At 37.5% G+C, this 20,287-nt stretch overlaps 1 protein-coding gene across 1 annotated transcript in view; it reads right to left on the reverse strand.

Annotated features, from left to right (window-relative positions):
• The window catches only part of USH2A (usherin), a 390,912-nt gene that overhangs the window by 288,881 nt on the left and 81,744 nt on the right, over positions 1–20,287 (reverse strand). Inside the window, exons 15-19 of the mRNA XM_037405643.1 lie at positions 16,280–16,438; positions 11,684–12,178; positions 9,667–9,939; positions 7,981–8,138; positions 6,555–6,699 (exon numbers count right to left, since the gene is read on the reverse strand). Coding sequence (XP_037261540.1) covers positions 6,555–6,699; positions 7,981–8,138; positions 9,667–9,939; positions 11,684–12,178; positions 16,280–16,438 — 1,230 coding nt within the window. The remainder of the gene's footprint in view (positions 1–6,554; positions 6,700–7,980; positions 8,139–9,666; positions 9,940–11,683; positions 12,179–16,279; positions 16,439–20,287) is intronic.

The following is a 20,287-nucleotide window of genomic DNA, read 5'->3' on the forward strand; positions in this document are numbered from 1 at the left end:
TAAAAATAGATGTAATAGAGTATTTTTTAAAAATCATGAAAAATATATTGCTTCCACCATATGGGACAACCAACGACTCACCAACCGATTTAAGATGCAGCATATTGAGCTGACCATATGTTACAGTGCTGTTGAATGGCTGAGTGATTCATGCCCGTCACATTCTAGTATATCAATTAAAGCTCCTTGAAGTCTGCATGATTTGTGTCTCTGTTATTAAACCCTGCTAATTCATCCCACTTACACATCTGTTATAAATCTCTAGGAGTGCTGCATGATTCATGGCAATCTGTGAGCATGGTACAGCAAATTCTTCTCCTTGCAATTAACAGTAAATTGTTTTACTGCCATGCAATGAATTTTTCAGTTATATTGCAAATGAACTCCTAAATGCACGGTTCTTTCCTAAGAACCGACTTATATTATTAGGCAATTAAAAAGTATTGCTTTGAACCAAAAGCTTTTAATCAAGACGAATGCAACTTAAACATAGCTTAAAAACCTCACAAAATTGACACAGAGGAAAAAGAACAAACCGAGCGTTTTTCTGAAGTATAGTATGTGGTTGGTAGGGGAAAAGAAACAAATAACTTTTGACTCCCTACTCATTTCCTGAAACTCAAAGAGCAGTTTAACTACAGCTTGAACACTTGGCAAGACAAGTTTGAGCAGATACTATTTATCTCAGAAGTTACTTAAGTCATCTGTCATTACAAAATTTCTCAGATTACTTTACACTTTTCTAATTGTAAAACAGTGTCTTTATTCTTGAAATAAATAATTGGATAATTAGCCAAGCTGAATCATCAGAGGATTCCAATGCTGCTCGAGTGTTCTTGTCAAAGGTGAAGCAAATTCATTTCAGCTTTGCCTCTGCAGCTTTCTGAAGAGGCTTTGATTTTTTTCCTGCTACATTCTTGGCAGCAGCCTCAAATTCATGAGTCCATACATCAAGTCAGTAGTTTAACAACAAATGAAATTAAATTCAAAGAAGGGAAACTAATTGAAGGACAGCAACAAAAGTGTTTGGTAATGTGCTTTTTAATATGGCATGCCACATTTGCATGATAATTTTTTCCTTTTTAGCATGGAGCAGAAAGTGACTAGCTTAATGAGGGATTATTCAAGACAGGAACGAACAAAATGCATTCATAACTAAGAACAAAGATTGTATTATGAAACGGAAACAGGCAACTGCCGAGAAGTAACTGGGTGATTGGTTTATGCATTATGAATAAAAAGATAGAAAAATATTTATATTAGTATTCACTAATGACTATATATACAAGATTGTTGTAATTAAAATTATAAATTAACATATTAAGAGTGCTTGTTTAATCACTTTGGGTCCTATTCACAATGAAGAGACATGTACATGCATGCAAAACAATCTGTGTTTCCAGGCCAGCGGCAAATGGCCCTTGTATTTCTCTTCCCTAACAAAGGGAAAAGATACCCATTAAACAGGTAGTAAGTAATGTATTTGTGATTTTAAAATTGAGGCATAGAATTTTGAAGAAAAGCAGTCTATGACAGGCATAAACAAATGCTGTGCTGTCTTGACAAATGGGTCGAGGCTTTTGAAAAGGGCTTGCACTGGACCTTATTCATGAATGGAAAAAATGGGCAAATTACTCAGATTAAAAGGGTAATCAAAAAGAAAACGACATCGAGTGTAAGACAGCCCAGAAAACCCATCAGCATCATTACCCCAGCAAACCCAGAGGCAACTCCAAAGCCACCAATACAACTGCTTGAGAAGTCTGCCAAGAAGCCAGATGCAGCTGATGCTGGAAGAGTATCTTCTACAAATTAGCTTCTGAACCCTGTAATTGCCATCAAAAGCAAAGGATCAGGAATACAATGTGCTGGGCTAAATGGCAGCAATCACAAAGCCATACTTAGCGTGTCTTAAAAAATGCTTTATAAAACGAAGTTTAAAAAAAAAAATAAGGGCAAAGGAAAGATGAACTTAATTACAAGAAATGAGCTTGGCCACACAGTATTTAATGAAACACAGCTGTATAGATTAAGGCACCCTTTGGCTATCTGATCTGGGAAGGGTAGCATAAGAAATTGTACTAGTCCAAGCACTGACATAGCTAATTCCATCCTGTTGAAATGTCAGAAGCTGATGGGAATAAAAAGGTGTTTCTTTGGCTGAATGAAAAATTTGGAAAACATGCATGTTTTGTCTTGGTAGATACTGCAAAGAATAGTGCAAGTAATTCATAATTTTATGCAAACACATTGTCAGGAAAAAAAAAAAAAGTCACACTTAAGGGACCAGGTCATTCACAGGTACCAGCCACTACAGTTCTATAGATTCCAAGGTACCAGTGGAGAATCCTACACAAGATAAAACCAGAGCAAAAAGAGAGTCTGAAAATAATAAAAAAAATAGCCTAAGACTTGGTAACAACAACAGGTTGAAAGCCATTCTCAAAAATAAACGGGAATTTAAACTCAGCAGAACCTGGAGAAAGGAATAAAGTAAAATGTGTCTCTAGGTGTTAAGATAAAATATGTATAATTGCTGTCCAGTATTGCTTTCAGTTTCATACATACAAGTTCCACTTGATGATCTTTGGGTAACAAAGACAAAAATGAATCTCAAATGGGATTCCAAATTTTCAAAGTCTTAAAAGGGTACTTTTCCCTCATCTATCAGTCATGGCTTCCAATAGTACATGCAGAATAGCGCAGCGCTTGAAAACTATTTAAATTACCACAAGGATTGTGCAGTGTGCATCTTCTTAATTTATTTAAAAGACCAATCAAAAAAGTATGAAACACTTTGAGTCCTTAAAAGCCAAATTTTTGTGTATTTGTATCTGAATATGCCAAATTGAGGTTCTCTTTCTGTCCAGTCACCTTCTCTTTGAGTAACTGAGATGGGTTAATTCTCTTCTTCTGTTGCCTTGACATGTTTGCTTTGATCTTTCACCCCAATACTGCATTACCCCATAACATCAATCTTCCAACACTTTTTACCATTTTTGGAGCTGATCACGCACCAGGCTTACCTGTGCAAGTTCTTTTATTTGTCCCACCTAATCCTCTTCCTGGTTTCATATGCATTTGTGACAGCTTCCACACAGCTTTTTTATAAAATAAATCCATTCCAAATAATTCTATTTTCTTTGCTTCCTCACTCTCTCCCCCTCACATTCTTCTGGCTTAATCATCCTTTTTTTTATTGCCATTTACAAATATCATGTGTGCATATATTGGTGGGGAGAAGATTTTTTGCCAGCCTGACAGACACAAGGACATCTGGCTGATTTTAGTTTTCTTTCACTCGCCTCCTGCAAAGCTACTCATGAGATACCCCCAGTACAGATGCCTATACTGAATCAGGGTAGAAGTGATCCACTTGTTATATTTGCTTCTGGAATATTTTAACCAATTTTAAGTTATGCTCCAAAAGACTTCTCACTGAAAGATCAGCAGACTGTTTCTGATGCTTCTGTTCCCTTAGGTCTTGCCCCTAAATTCTGCCCCGACTGCAGAAGTCTCTTTTCTTTGTTTTTTAAATCTTCTCTCAAAACATCTTAATTTTCTTCCTCAACATTTTTGTTTCTAATGATTTCACACCCTTGTTTCTGCCCTTGTTTTTATTTGCTGTGTTACATTGCATAAAAAAAAAAAAACCATGTTGCCAGAGAAAAAGAAGAATGACAGATCTTGAAGAGGTGGTTGGGGTTTTTTTTTATAGCTAGTCCTCAAATTAACCTAATGGATATGAACAAAACTTAAAAATTACTTGAGACTTTTAGTAGCAAATTTTTGAAGGCACTGGCAATTCCAAAAGCAAGTTCCTTAATAATATACATCAGCTGGACACACCAAGATCACAGTCTTCAAGGTACCCATTGATTTAAATGCTCCGTGTGATAAATCAGTACACTACACACATGGAAGAAGTAGACGTCGTTTTCCATTATCCTCCTCAGGATCAGAGAAGAAGAATTACTCTAATTCAGTATAACCTCTAGCCCAACTTGGAACGCAATTCAAAGCTCCTGGATTGTGTTACAATGCAAGGGGACCATCACGCTGGAGCACATTTCAGTCAAGGCTTCCTCCAAAAAGCCCCCTTTGCCAGGGCATGGAGGGGAACTGGCATCCAGCCAGGGAGGCTGTCTCTGTGCCAGAAAGACATTCCTTCACAAAAAAGAACTCCTCAGCAGTCCTAGAAAGGCAATTTTAATTTCATCTTGCACCATTCAATGACACAAAAGGATAGTAATGGACTAAGATTTGATCAACTATTTTTACAAATGATAGGGACTGCTTTCTTCTGACTTCAAGTTTGAACTTGCTTTGATTTAAATGTCATCACATTAAGTAGCATTTCTTTATAAATTCTTTTTGGAAACACAGTTTTACAGAACTTCATGAAAGGCAACATGCACACCAAAAAAACCCACCCAAATTAATAAAACAACAACAACAACAACAAAAAACCCCACACCAAAAACAAACAAACAAAAAACCCCCGAACACACAAACCCCCTAGATTTTCTCCAGAAACTAAAAGTGTGAATGGTGGAAGACAAGATTGTGTGCAAAATTGAAGTGTTTTACTCTTTAGTTTGACAAAATTTAAAACATTAACACGCTTTAAAAACATAAAAGGAACCAAATACAGGATCGATTCTTTGCTTTCAAGGCTTACAACAGTAAGCAGGAAAAGGCTACACTGCAAAACAGCTAATAAATGGGGATGTGTCTGTTACTCTATTTTGTATTCTCCTGTCTTCTCTAATGTGATAGGTCTCCAAGTATTAACACAACCAGGGAGGAGATGGTCATAAACAAGCTGTCAAGCATAACTAAGCTATTGTTTCTGAATCTTTTAATAAATGTATAAATGCAGTGTTGGATCATTTGTAGTAATAAGGTGTGCAGTTTAGGCTATATTTGTTTCCATGGTTATCAGCAGATCGGAACGCTGTTCCTTACATGGCTGTGTGGTATGGAATAAAGTCAAACTCATACAAGTAGGAGGCTCCGTAGATGGCCAGCTGGACACTTTAAGATGTAGCAGAGGGAAACAAAATAAATTTTGAAATCAGCAATTTAGCAAGAGAGAAGACTGACAGAACAATCTTTGCCCACTAAAACATAAAGATGGTATGATGAATCAAGGAACAAATCATCTATCTTCTACTTGAGAACAAATGGAAAGACAATTAAATAAACAGATGAAGAACAGAGGGCAGACTAGAGGTAATATCCCAACAGCTTAAATTCTACTTCAGTTCATGTACATAAAGATTCCTCTTTACTGGCTCTGGGCAACTCCTTATGCTGGAGGAGTCTGGAAGCACCTGTATCTCTTCATTGATTACACAGAGGGGATTTGATGGAATTCAGAAAACTCAAATACAGCCCAAGGAGCCTAGGAAAATATTCTGCACAGCAGAAACTTTCAGATTTTTTCCTATGGGAGGCCAAATAATATAAGAGAGGTAATTTCAAAGATCATCATCACAACATCCATATGACAACACCACTAATTGTTTAACTAAAAATGCTAATATTGTGAAAGTAATTGATGTGTTTTAAATGCTTATACAAAAGGAAACCACAATGTTAAGTAGTCAGCTCTCTGCAGGTGACCACCAGGATGTCACACAGCATGGATTTTGAGCTTGTATTTACAATATTAAAGAGCTGTACTGACTACCTCGTTCCACGAATAAAGAGACTTGTGAAGCTGATTTTCCTAACAATTTCTCTCTTAAAACCCTTTTGATCCTCTGATGTCTAAGAAGTGAGCTCATGCCAGTCCTTTCCTCAAAGTAAATACAGGCTTTTTCCATCTCTGTGCTGTACTGATGCTTATTTTCCCTAAATCTGTAGAAAGTTAGTACCTTTGAAATCCATGACATACATGGTTGAAATTAACTCACAAGACTAAAAATTTAAGGTGCACAGGCACAGATATGCAGTTCCTTAAACATTATTTCTGTAGGGATGTGAGTATACATACCTAGAAAGCCAAATCTCATAAATTTCAGGGGCTAAATAACTATTTTCAAAAAAGCAGATCCAAAGCACATATGTTGCTTCTGATTTAGACTAACAAATACACCACGAACATATGTTAGAGTTTCATATAAAAACCATGCAACTCCTCCTTCATGCGTTAAGCAAGGCATTGGCACAGCATGTGCACTTTACACACACTGTTGTGCAAACACGATGTACACACAAAAAACCCCAACAACAAATTAACAACTTCGTAGCACCATAAATGTTCAGCCACATTTACGTACATTTACCATTTAAGTAAACAGGAACAAAAATATATATACTTGCAATTGAGAGCTCAATAGACAAATCCTATTGCCATAACAGTGTACCTTAAACCTTCATTGAAAATATTTTGGGTTTAATCTGTCAAGATAAACAATAATTAAGCAAGTCACTTTGTATTAATACAACATCTAGCCCTGTCACTATGCATCAAACTACGGTCACCTGAATGGAATTCATCAGCAAATTGTGTCAGCTTTGCACTTTGATACCGGCCGTTTCCTTACCAGCTGCCAAGGTCTGCCCCATGCCTGGCTCACTGGTTACACAACCAATTTGATTGCAGAGAGTAACAGTAAAGTTGTACATCCTGTAAGGTTTTAATCCCATTGCTACGTAGGACAGCTCATGAGCCTCAGCTATATGCAAAACCTGCAAACCAAACAGATTGGAAGATGACGGCTGGTTAATAATTTTTTTTCATTCCTGCTAATAGATGACACGTTCGCTAATAAGAAACTTGTCTCTGAATTTGCAGATTCCTTCATTTAGTTGTGGGAAAGTCTGCAAAGAGGGAAAGGATTATTTTGGAGACTCTGAACAAGCTAGGATTTAGGTGATAATACTTCCCATCACACTGTTTTATGAGGTAATAAGCCAGTTCCTGAGTGGATAAATGAGGAAACAAAGTTATTGCCTCATAAAACTGTGTGGTGGTGCAGTTATCACTACAAACAGTTCAGCTATAATCCAGATGACGGAGATGACACTATTAAGTGGTGAAACCTGACCACCATTGAATGAGTGACATGATTAGCAGGCGGTGGGAGGGAGGAGAATGACTAATACCTACAGACATTTGAATCTGCTTTACTTTAGCAGTACTTTAAGCTATCAGAGAGTGGAACTGAATGAACTGTTGTATTTTAGATAATTTTTTTTTTATCGGATGTTTATTTAGATGAAAAATTCTGCAAGCCTGTGACTAAAAACAATTTACATTTATGTATTGTTACAACAGCCCCAAGAGCAGTAATATCACCACTTTGTAGACAAATAAACTGAGGCCCATCTGTGGTACCACTGAAAGACAAAATAAGCTCTGAAAAGAGAAATACAGTATCAGAGCACCAGATCCACTCCCACATTCTGATTACCTGTCATGTTTCTTTGCTCATTCCAAAGATTTTAGCTTACTTCTACTGCCATGGTATTTGTTTGCCAAACCCAGTCACCCAGAATTTACAACAGTATTTTGAAGTCACATATCTAGACTTTATAAAGTTGGTTTTCTGCTGTTTTAAGTTTCCCCACTTCAAAGATTTGTCCATTATCCAGGAAGCCAGACAGGTACCTTCTTAATGAAAAAAGTAGATTTCTACAAAACATGGCTTTAAGCATATCAGCAACTACAGCAACAATACAGAATCAGAACATGTGAAGTCAAGGTAATTTACATGTGGCTGCTCAATCTCACCCCTCCCAATTCTGAATCTCACCTACTACTGAAAACAAGTCAGCGTCAGCTCAGAAATACAACTTAAAACCTAAAAGTAGTGTATAACATTACTGAGCGCTCGAACTGATAGGTGAAAAAATTAGATCAGGGGATATACAGTGAATCAGGAAAATAATTCATCTCAATGTCAGGGAGCACATCAGACCACCAATTTTACTATTACCACTCAGGAAAAACAATGTAACTAACAATACCTGGGGAAATGGTGGCAAGAACCTTTGTTCAGTCATCAGACTGATGCTGTATCCCATCACTTCTCCTCTTGCTAAGTTTTCTCCAGGTTTTTCCCATGACACATTGAGGGAATATGGTGAAAGAGGGAATACTGATGGAGATGGCATGAATACTGGGGCTGAAATAAAGTTAATGAAATAACATTCATAAGAAGTGAGCAATGTGTGTAAGGCAAGCTTTCTCACTGTTGTTATGGAACACCATTTCAGACAATCTTTTTCTTTTTAACCTTGCTTTCAAGTCTAACTGGAATTTTCATATTATTTTGATGGTACATAAAAAGTATTTCCCCCACCATTCACTCTCCTGTTTTATACCCCGGCCATGAATGCAGAATAAAGTTCTGCCTATGTCTTCAAAGAAATACTAATCAACACCAAAGTCCACTGTAGCAGGTAGGAAAGTACATACAAATGGAAAGGTCTTAGACAAAAACTTCATGCAACCTGGGAAAAAACTGATAAAAGCAAAAAGTGTTCAATACTTCAGCATCTTAAAAGCAATTTTGTTTGCTAGGCCAGTTTGAAATTAACATGTCTCTCACTTCTTACAAAACAGTTCCCCTGTCTTCCATAGTAAATCTGTAAAAGGATTGTTTGCACTGCAGTTAAATCCCCACCTGATTACTCTGTAATAATAAGATACCAACTCATAGCACTTTTGCTACGTACAAACAACCACACTAATGGACCTCTTCCCAAATACAATTTAACACTTTTATAACATATAGTATTTAAGAACAGATAAGCACAAAGGCTCATTTTGAAATGGGAATTAGTTTAGCCTGCTGTTTTGCAGGAGCAAACGACCAAGGACATGATTTTCAAGCTAACAGCAAACAAAAGCATCAGTGATGTAACAGAGAAGCTTAACTGCAAAATATGGGCTCTGTAGCCTATAAACCCTAGATTTCTAATGAAAGCATTGACATAAATAGCTGTTATTTCAAACAATATATCGAGTGGCAAGCCCTTTTCAAAATCTGAACAGAGGGATCATAATAAGAGTTGTTGTGAACTGGTTAAACTTCTGAAAAAATGGTCCATATTTTGACACTTGGCCTCCGTGAAAACATATGAAAAGTTTCAAGTACAATACTTTTGAAAAGGTAACCCTCTCAAGTTCTTCAAAAGAATTTCTTTCTAAACAAATCAAAGCCTCAGTTCAGGAAAACTCATTAGAACCTCCTTTCTGAATACAATACCTTCTTGGACAACATTCCTGATTCCCATCAACTGTTAATACATTTGTGCCCTCCCCAAAAAAAAAATAATCTTTGTAGGAAAAAAAAAAAAAGAAAAAAAATGTCATGTTTTCTCCCTTTTAAAAAACATATAAGTAGCAACTGGGAAAACCATGGAGAATTCAAACAGTACTTGGTGGATTTTGCAATCTTGTAGTTTTGGAATTTGAGTTAATTGACAGGGATTATTTTCTTCAACAATATTTTATGTTGAAGAAAATGCTTTTGCTTAACATGCTTGGTTCTGAGATAATCTGATCTACCTTTAATTAGTTAAAAAATGAGTATTTATCCCTATTTGAATCCTCACTAGACACAGCTTATTGGGAGAAAAAAATTAAGAATACATTCTAATTCAGTTTTTCCTTTCATTTGTACCAAAAAAATTCAAACCAGTACTTACCAGCCTCTCCTGTTTTTCCTGATACCCAGTCGGAAGATACGCTACCTGCCATGTTTACTGCTAGCACATAAAATTCATACTCTGTGAATGGCTCCAGATCAGTGACTACGGTACTGGTCTGCGGTGGGGCCAGAGCATTTTCATTAGGAGACTCCATAACTGGTTGAGGACTGAGCCATCCACTGCTTTGGAAAATACGAATTTCAGGAGGAACAAAGTTCTCAGTTGGTGTTAATTTTTTTCTCATGTAAAGTTCATATCTTATAATTATGCCTAGAGGAAAAAGCAAGCCAGAGAAATCAGTGCATTTAAATAATTTCTGGAGTTCGACTAAAATACCAACACCAATATATTTAACAAGCTAAGAATCAATCAATTTACATCATAGAAAATACAGTATTAGAAGTTTTCCAGATTTCTGCTATTTTCAGCCAAATGCTCTCTTTGGCATTTCTTGCATTGCACTGTTTATTTTCCCCTCCGTGGAAATTTGGGGTTTGAAAACAAAGAGCTGGGTTACAGTATGAGTTCTGCTATCACCACTGTAAGATGATGTCCTAAAGTTCTGATCAAATGCTACTGAAAGTTACTTTAAGCCTCTGACTTTCACAGGGTTTGTTTGTGTGTGTCTGTGTGAATTTAATTATTATTTATTTTGGGTTTTTACACACAATGGGTAGGGCACTTTTAAGTTTAGTGCTAACCTTTTACAACATCTTACTGGATAGGAGATATGGGGAGGGGGGAGGGGGGTGGGGGGTGGGTGTATATCAGTTTTCCATCAATGTAAACTATTATGTACACAGGAAGGTCTCAGCACTTTGGTATTATAGTATGAAGTGACACCTGATCGTGGATCATGGAAGCAGTTTAACTGTAAAAAGAGACTGTAAGACAGCTGACTGGAGATTTCCCAAATGGAAAAGATGAGAGACATAGCAAAGCCAGGAGATCGCTAATTACCATAAAAGATACATGTATTTGGGGCTGTATACATGCACAGACCTGGGGAGGTTGCTTGAGAGAGAAACAGCTTCTCTCTTTTGTCTTTGGAAAGACCAGGAATCTGACCAGACATCAAAAGAAATACAAGAGTATTGCTTAAATCTGCCCATGCTAGCAATTACATACATGTAATGGCTACGGAGTAAACCATATGCTACAGGTTGAGAGAAAAGTTCTAGCATCAAATATCATGACCTGCATTGTAGGAACTGCCCCTCTAAATACATACAGGCATTCTTCCGCAGGCATTCTTCCTGCCTGACCTGGTAATATCTGGCAAATGAGATGTTTGAAAAGAAAGTGGAGCTCCCAACACACAGATGCTCATTTTGTGAACAGATTAAAATGCCTGGTTTTGCATGCACAAATACTTGTGCATCTAAGTGCAAGTTCACAAAACTCCATTGCACATATTAAAAGATAAAGCATTTACCAGTAAAATCTGTGGCATCACAAAAGTATCCTACAACAGCTGCGTTCTCAGTTTCAAAAACCTAAAATATTATTACACAAGTTGGACCAGCAACTCTTGGCAATCGCCTAATCCCTAACAAAGTTACACTGGTAATGCAATTAGTTACTACACATGACTGATGGTTTTAAAAACAGCCTTCTCTGTTAATTCTTAGATATTTCTTTTTCCATAACTACTATCTGCTTATTTATTCTTTGTCAGGCGATATCACCACATCTGTCTGAACTAGGTGATCTGGCAAATTAAGAAAAAATTAATTTTACTGTAAAGGTTTAATTATAAATGTGATTTTTGCTAGAGCAGATGCCACCAGGGGCTAAATCCTGGACCCAACATGCTCAGTTGGAGTTCTGGACTCCAAAAGATGAAAACACAGATTCCGAGGATATATTTAGTGGCAGACAGGCAAATTAAGAGAATGCCCAACTTCATTCTCAGTTTATGTTTCACAGATAAGGATATTCTAATCAGATTTGAGAAAATGCTGCTTTATCTTTGCAAAGTCTTTGACTTACAAAAGTAAATATAATATCCTACCGTTTGGTTTCTCAGGTGGTGACCATTCCACAGCCAGATCTGTAGAGCTGATGGTTCCTACCATGGGTGGGCGCAGCCATTCTGGAGGAGCTTGTGCAGTAATTACTGTTATTGGCTGGCTCTTCAAGCAGCCTCCACTAGTACAAGCTTGCACGGAAAAAACATACTTTGTAAATGGAATGAGATTCCAAATAATTGCTGAAGTTTTTAAGCCTTCATACTGACCACAAGGCTGAAGATCAGCCAAGCTAGTACATGTCAAAATGTATTTCTCTATGGGCCCAGAGTCATTGGAGAGGCTTGTCCAGTGAAGCACAACAGAATGGTGACTAACGGGGAAGACAGGATTTAAATGCAAGCTGCCTGTAGGCACCCCGGCTTTTGTTCTGTAGGTCACTGAGGGACTTCTCGTAAAACCATGGACATTGCTGGCTTGGATATAATAGGAATAGAAGGTATATGGAGATAACATGGTATCGGTGAAGGTCTGAGCAGCTAAAACAAAGAGATAAGAAAAAAATCTTATCAGTCTAACACATTAAAAATATTCTTAATTTTTGTGCTTGAAATCTTTCCAGCCTTAATCCAAGACAAGGTATTTGTGTCCATTTGCATGCTCTTGAGATCATTATGAACACTGTAACTTCTCAACTTTTTTTTTTTTTTTTTAAACAGGGAAAATAACCCTCCCCTTTTCCCTTTATTATCCTCCACTGCACATTGGCATCACTAGAGAAATATTTTTTTCCATTGAATTTATCCTAGTTCCAGCTTTAATCAAGAACAAGATTAATACAATTATCTTCTTATTCCTCCTTTGCCTGGAAATAATTATTTCAAATGTAAATCACCACTGATATTAGTGGATCTGAGTTAGGAAAAAAACCCAAACCATTCCATAAATTTTTACACCTTTGTTTTTGATTTATTTCACAGCATAACACCAAATACTTCATCTTTCCATGCTTTCACTTCCTCCCTTCTAAAAGAGTGCTTAATAGTTCATTTGTGAAGCATTTGAGCTTGGATAACAAGTGAAACAGAAGTGTAAATAATTATTAAAAAGGTATATCCAAAGCCTACATTTACCTCCCTTGCCCCGTACATTCCGTTCCTCTAGACAGCTTTTCAGCAGCTTTTTAGCAGCCATGACCATGAATAGCTCCTGGGTATATCCCAGAAGCAGTTACACGTTTTGGTCAGCACAGCACAATATGAATTCACACACAACCATATCACCATACATTGTTTTGCCTTAAGAAATAGTGAACATTGAGTAACATATTACATGCCAGAGCATGGATGCTCTCAAACTTTTTCAAAGCAAATGGGGAGGACATAGCTATTTCTAAGTCCTCTCTGTATGTCTGCACTGGCACATCAGCCGTGAGTATAACTTAAAGAGGACCACAAAATTACAAGTACTGTTAGATAATCAACCCTTGACATTGTTGTACAAAAGCAGCGTCAGCCCAGTAACTGCTTATAGCACTTCCACTACCTATAGTGATCACAAACTTCTTGCTGGAGCCCAGCAATAAGGATAACAAGAAAACGCGTAACCTCATCTTCAGGCCTTTCAAACCCTGGTACTTCGGGCAAGGTTCGGTTGGGACAGCTCTGCCAGCAGCAGCAATGGTTACTGCGACATCCTCGAGCATTAGTAGTGAGCAGGCAAGTGATGCAGCAGATTTCAGTCTTGCCTGCAAGATCCAGCTGTTCCTTCCTCCGCTTTCAGGTTAGCATGCCACTCGCAACGGCGGGTGCAAGTACTCGAGTGTCCTGTCGAATTGTTGAGCCCTTTCTGAGCCGCATGGACACACCTACCCTGGCTGAAGAGCTTCTGGGTGCAAAAGACTGAGTACCCAAAGCTGGTTTGACAAGCATTAGACAAGACTCTCGGACAGGCTGGCAAGAATCCTTGGAGCAGGAGCATGACAACCAGTTGCTGTGAAGGACACCAGCTTGCCATGTGCCCATTTTCTGATATTGTCTCCAGAGAAAAAATTAGCCACAAAGGCAGCATGACTAGAAACTCAGAGAAATGTGCTAGAAACTTGGAGAACTGCACTTTATAGGATGATAGGAACCCCATCCTATGGGCCATCAACTCAGAAGAGCCACAGAAAAGAAAAAAAGCACGTCAGAAATAAAAGAAAATAAAAAGAAAAAAAAACAGCAAGACTGGTGTCAGCAGCAGCAAGTACCACAAATCCTCATGAGATGATAGAACAGGACCCATCCCCACAGAACCCTGCTCTAGAACCATATGCTGACCTAGAACCTGATCTAGAACAACATGTGAGCTAAAACCTGCTCTGATACCCAGTATGGATTCAACAAGCGAGCTAGAAAATTATCTAGAACAGCCTCCCTGCCAAACTGTCCGCTCCAAAATTCGTATCTGCTCTACAAATGACTGCACCAATACCACCCCAGCTCTACAACCAAATAAACCTCAACACCCAGCCTCTGCAATGGACCTGGACTCTAGAGCCAACCTAGACTCTAGGGCCCCAGGTCTAATGCCTACAGCAAACACATTAGCCCCCTCTTTTAAAGTACGGGGATCAGGAGAGGCAGATTAGCCAGAATGCTGATGTTCTCTGCAAGAAAAGTAACCAGCACCATCTCAACATTACGAGAAAGTTCTTTCAGTACTGATGAACACCTGAGCACCAGATGACAACTTTATTTCAATAACAATATAGGTTAGATAAAAGTGGATAAAGCCAAAAGGTAGAAGGTTTTGCATGCCTTAGGTGACTCCAGAATGTGTTTAGCTACATTTATAAATAATTAGAACCAACATGATTTGGTGTTAGAATGGTAAAAAACTTTGGGGGTTTTCTCACATTTTAGAGCAGGTATTTCATTTTATCTTCAAGACAAGGACCGGTATCTCCTGAGCCTCTGGGAAGCCAGAGCAGTTAGGAAAATGTTTTAATTGGGCATTCTGCAACACTACCAGCCAGATCACCAGGCCAATTTAGAAGATTATCCTTAATTTTCCTTGGGAAGTTTAATGTTTCTATAAAACTCTCATTTAGTCATAAGATAATGTTCATCCAGTTGCACTCTCAGGCATTTCATAAGTATTACAAATTCCACACTATACTGAGAAAAAAGTACAATTATCAAAAGTTCTGACAGCATTAACAATGTATTCTTGTTCTTCAAACACCAGCAGATCATTTCACATCATTAATTAGGGGGATTGCCAGGAAATGTCAAAAATTTCTTTTGAAACCAGATCTATGTTTTTACAAAATAATGTTTTGTTAAGTAGAAACATGCTGATGTCTCATTATCCAGCTAAATACATTCAGAATTTTTCACTCTCTCCAAAGTATGTAGGTACAGTCAGGAAATAACATCCTCAACAATGTACTTGTTTTCAAGTACATCACTAAGCACAAATTTATGACTACAAAGTATAATTGCTGCTTTTTTTTTTTTTAATTAATTCTATTTTCACTACACTTAGGCTTGTAAAACAAATTCAAGAATTGGAATATTTTCTGTTAAATCTCTAAATTTTTTGTAATGTTTCTTTCTTTCCTCTTAATCACTTAGTCCCATGATTACATTGGGTTGCATACCCTTCCTCATGGTTTGTAGTGCTGTGTCCAAATTCACAGCAGAAGCCACAAGATAATCAACTGTAACACAGCAGCACACACCAGAACATTAAAATGTTAGGTGCCTTCCAAAGGATTTGCACTTCCACTGAATAATACAGTCTCTATTTTTTTTCCCCTCCAGGGTACATGCCAATAATTAGCAAGACTCAACTTCCGCAAAATATTAATGCTGCATCAGTATGAAAATGCAACAAACTAAAGAAGCTGCTAGAACAGAAGTCAAACCTTAGCGGCATTGAACCACACCTGTCATTTTAGAAAAAAAAAAACAAAACAAAAACGCTTGTGTGCCACATATACATAAAAATAGTATCCGAATCCATCTCCTTTTCTTTGATAAGGGGATCAATAGTAGCACAAAGTGGCCTTTCCAGCTAGGACAGAGTGTCGAATCCTTGAGGACTGCCTTCTGAGGATCCCTTTGCAAGCCTCAACATGAGGGAAGTGGTGCTGCTAAAGGCAAATCAGGAGCTACACTGATAGCTTAACAGAAGGTGCTAAAAGTTTGAGGCCACAAAAAGCTTTCCTAATCTGTTAACAGCTTAAAACTGGGAAGATGAAAAAAGGAGTTTAAACACATCGTGGTCTCTTCCATTCACCCTAATTCTTTACCTGGGACTTTGCCTCTTCTAGATTTTGAAGCCTGTGTATATTTGCAGGAAATGTTTTCGGTGAGTCAATTTTAAAGTTTTTCTGATAAAAGAGTAAAAAATTATCAGCTATTTTGGGTGACTCAGTTTTCCAGATTTTAGACTGGGGTTTTCATTTATTTCAAGCAAAATAAATAACACAGTACAGTAACTCGCTGAAGGAAAACAGAATAATGTATTAAAAATCACAGAGAATGATGACAGAAACAAGAAATAATTAAGAAAAATTGCACAAAGATACAGAGATGTATAGATACACACAAACACAAAATCTTTGATGTCATCTTACTATAAATACTTACTATAAGGGTGGTAGTCTTCAGTTGTATAAATTTCTGCCTCATCCCTATACAGCTTGTAAGTAAGCCTGTTCGAATTTGGAGAGTCAGGGGAACTCCATGAAAGACTGATAACAGAGGAATTGAGAACCTCTCCTGTAGGAGGAGGTTGTTGGAATGGAGCTAAAATATACACAAAAACAGAGAATGTGAAAGTAAAGGTAAGCAACAATCACAGAAATTTAAATAAAAATGCAAAGAAACTGCTCAGTTTTCTTCAAAGAAAAACTGTCAAGTAAACACACAGTCACCCAGGCAAGACATTAGTAGACTAAACTGAACCATCCAAATGCTCTCCAACACAAGTACATGAAAAAAAATCATACATTCAAATAAATGACAAATAAACTTAATCACTTTTCCCCCCCCCAAAGTACATCACAGTTTTCCAAACACCACTTTTCTTATTTTTTTTGTTCACGTATTTCAAGATCTCTGTAAAATGGGAACATTTTTAACTGGTCATATTACTGAAGTCTATAGCTCAAATATATTATATTTTTTCAGAGGATTCATTCAATTTTAGCATAGGCCAGGCATAACTTCCTCTAATAGAATAGAAATGGAAAGTCCAACTAACTACAAATTTTACTCAAGTGTTACAATAAGCTTACTTAATCAAATGACAAAAAAAATAACGGGGCAAATTTTGAAGGTTATTTAGGCAATTCACTTCCATTTGTTTCAAATGAGATTTAAATCAATGAAAGCAAGGTGTCTAACATTTTAAGAAATAAGCTTGAGATTCTTACATACCAAAATACTATGCTGCTATCAATTCCATTAACTTTGGAAAATGTGCTACTTAATTGCACCAGTCTTAAAGAGAAAAACAAACCTGAAGTTCACAAGCCAAAAGTCTCACATTTTCAGAAAGAATAGTCCAAGTCCTTCTTACGTCTCTTTTGTAACCCAACTGTATGATCGTGGTCCTTTCTAGAATAGTGGTTATTACTCAGAAATCAAACTTCAATGGGCAAATATACACATATCATATATACACACGCGCACATAAACAGTTTTACAGTTGGACTTGATAACCTTAACAGCCTCTTCCAACCTAAATGATTCTATATTTATATTATTATTCAAGTCAGAGCACAAGTCCATATCCAGCTCCGAGATCTCCAGCCAGTGGTTTATAGGAAGGAAAGCACTACCCTCCGACCTTCAGCACAACGGGCATCCCAGAGCAAGACTGGTGTGTTTGGGCAGGTAGTAATTGCTATAGCTCGACTCAAAGGCAGACTGCCATTTCCCCATCCTCTTTACCAAGGGAGGGAAAACCAGGCAGCGCGGATGTAAAAGAAAACATTTTGGTCCAGGAATGAGAATAGCCGAGGGCAGTACATAAATCAGCATATGGAGTAAGCTATCAGGACCTGGATCCAGAACCACCCAATAAGCTTTTCTCCCTTACGTTAAGGGTTATAGGAAAATAGCAACATTAGATTCATGTGTCTTTTCATTAATTTTTTCTCTTTCTGCTTATAAACTATCATCATCATTACATGGATATTCACTTAATATACAAATTTCACAAAAAAATAATTACAAAGATCTCTTCAGACAAGCTAACAGAAGACAAGAAGCAAAGAGTGAAGCTGCAGACAGAAAACAACATGAGGACCTCAAGCCACACAATGATAGGTATATAGACATGTCAACATCAGCGGGTCACATCATATACAGCCTTTTAACACAAATCTAAGAAGTGAGTTGAAGCTCTTTATTTAGAGTAAGATAACGAAAAGCCCTGCTTCTACTGCAGTGTCTCAACCATGAAACAGCAGAAAATATTTCCAGAATTCATTGGATTGAACAGAACATGTGATCATCATTTCCCATTAGAAAGCGTAGGTTGTTTTGCTGCCAATCTAGAGTTTTTGAGTTCAGCTGCGTTAGGAAGTGAGTGCATGCTAAAGTGTCTGCAGGATTAAAGTTTGAAAATCAAAGGAAGTGCTCCTAAACCCCTGTGGCATTTTAGAAAGTTACTCTCCAAGTAATGCATGCTTACAAGACCTGAGCAATCATAGAAAAGTAGCAGCATAATCTTCATTCTCAGTCTCGCACTGCATATTGGTCCCAGGTGTTTGCTGTTTTGCATTTTAGATTTATAAGCAAAATACTGCATTTCAGATTTTTTATGGAGCATCTAAAATATTGTTGGGCAGAAAATTTGAAAATAGGTCTTTTCATTAAAGAGTTCTAGTTGGACAGTGACAGCAAGTTATGTTTGCTTCCTTTGGCAAAGATTTATAACCCGTAATGGTGTGTGTCAACAAAATACTGTTCTGCAATGAAAATAACCACAAATATCAAGCTAGACAAAGCTCCATATCTGTGCAAGTGCAACAAGTTAAAATATTTTGGTATGAATAACCAAAAGACTGCAATTGCTATATCATTTATGTCCAGAAGAGGACTCCGCTTGTCATTTAGAATACTGTCTGATGTATTTTTTCTAACTAAAATCTATGATATTATTTATCTATGTCATATTATTATTAATCAATTTTATAGTTGAATTGCCATTGACCTTTATCCAATGTATATCCCAACATAAATAAGTAGGTTGGTTTATGTTTGTAAAGCACTTTGAAGATGAACAGCATCATAAAAGTGCCATGTATTATTGTTATTATACATTCAGTTGAAACATCCTACATTTTTTTAAAGAAACAACAAGCCAATCCACTATCTGCACAACGAGTAGATGCTATGCTTTTTACAGAAGAGTACGGAAGAAAAACAAAACAAAACTAAACACTTCCAAACTTTGAGAAAAAAAGTTTCTTCTCTGGAAACAAATCAGTCTTTGTTCTATCCAATTTATAACACCATACATTCTGCAATGCATTTTATTTGAAATTCCAAGTAATTTACAATGAAATAAAAACTGGAATTAACGGGAGAGCTATCTGTCCTTGTAAACAAACTCTTTGTGCATGTACATCTCTGCTTGCAAACCTATAGTGTGCACATTTCACAATGATGATCATATAAGTACCTATGCAGAATACACAAATATTTTGTTGAAGGAGGATCCAGATACATTCTGCAGAGATTACTGGGAACGTCTAGCCCTGTCACTACATTACGCATGGCTACCTGAGCTAACTCTCACAGTAGAACCAGTGTGGCCATTATTAACTAGGCCTGCTGACAGAAATAACAAATTAGCATCTGCAGAGTAACTCGTTCACTCGTTATGTAACTACCAAGACTGAACTATTAACTGCGTATGGCAGTAAGGTATGTCACGAAAATGTAAGACAACTTTTTCAGAACTAGCTGAGCTCCTTCCCACACAGTTTGGCATTGCATGGTAAGATGTCTTCAAATCCTGTTTCTGAATATTGACCTGAAGACAACTTAAAAATTTCCTTTTCTTATTAAACATATTTTTTTTCTCTCCTCCTTTGTAGTGCCTGCCAGCTTACAGACTGTGCACTGGTAAGAAAATCTGAACATTTAGTTTTGACTAATTATGATACAAAGGCTGAAATTGTGCCATCTCTTCGTATCCAGGCTTACTGCAAGGGCAGAAGTGCAGATGTGCCATTGCAATGTGTTTCGTTACAACTCAAGATCTGACCCTCAACATAGCATTAGCCCCACCTCACACACGCTGATTTAGGATGCTCTGTTACACCACATGGCATATTTCCCAAAACTTACTGAAAAAAAGCCCCAGGAGGAAAGATTTTGAACGAATCACCAGGAGCAGGTCTTCAACAGACCTTCGGTTCTTCAGGACCTTCTGAAGGAAGCCCTCCTGCTTCCTGTCAGGGGCAGGAAAGGGGGCTAAGCTGTCAGCTGCACAAGTACCACTGCATTCCTGTGACTAAGAGGTGAACTCTGCATTGGCCACTGCAGAGAACGTGGTGGGAAGTGCAAGGGAACTACGGGCCATTACTTCTCCCCTGGGTTAGACTGCAAGCGTAAGCTGTGTGCACGACACAAAGCATT

Source organism: Falco rusticolus, chromosome 12 (genome assembly GCF_015220075.1).
Source record: "Falco rusticolus isolate bFalRus1 chromosome 12, bFalRus1.pri, whole genome shotgun sequence".
Taxonomy (NCBI): Eukaryota; Metazoa; Chordata; class Aves; order Falconiformes; family Falconidae; genus Falco; species Falco rusticolus.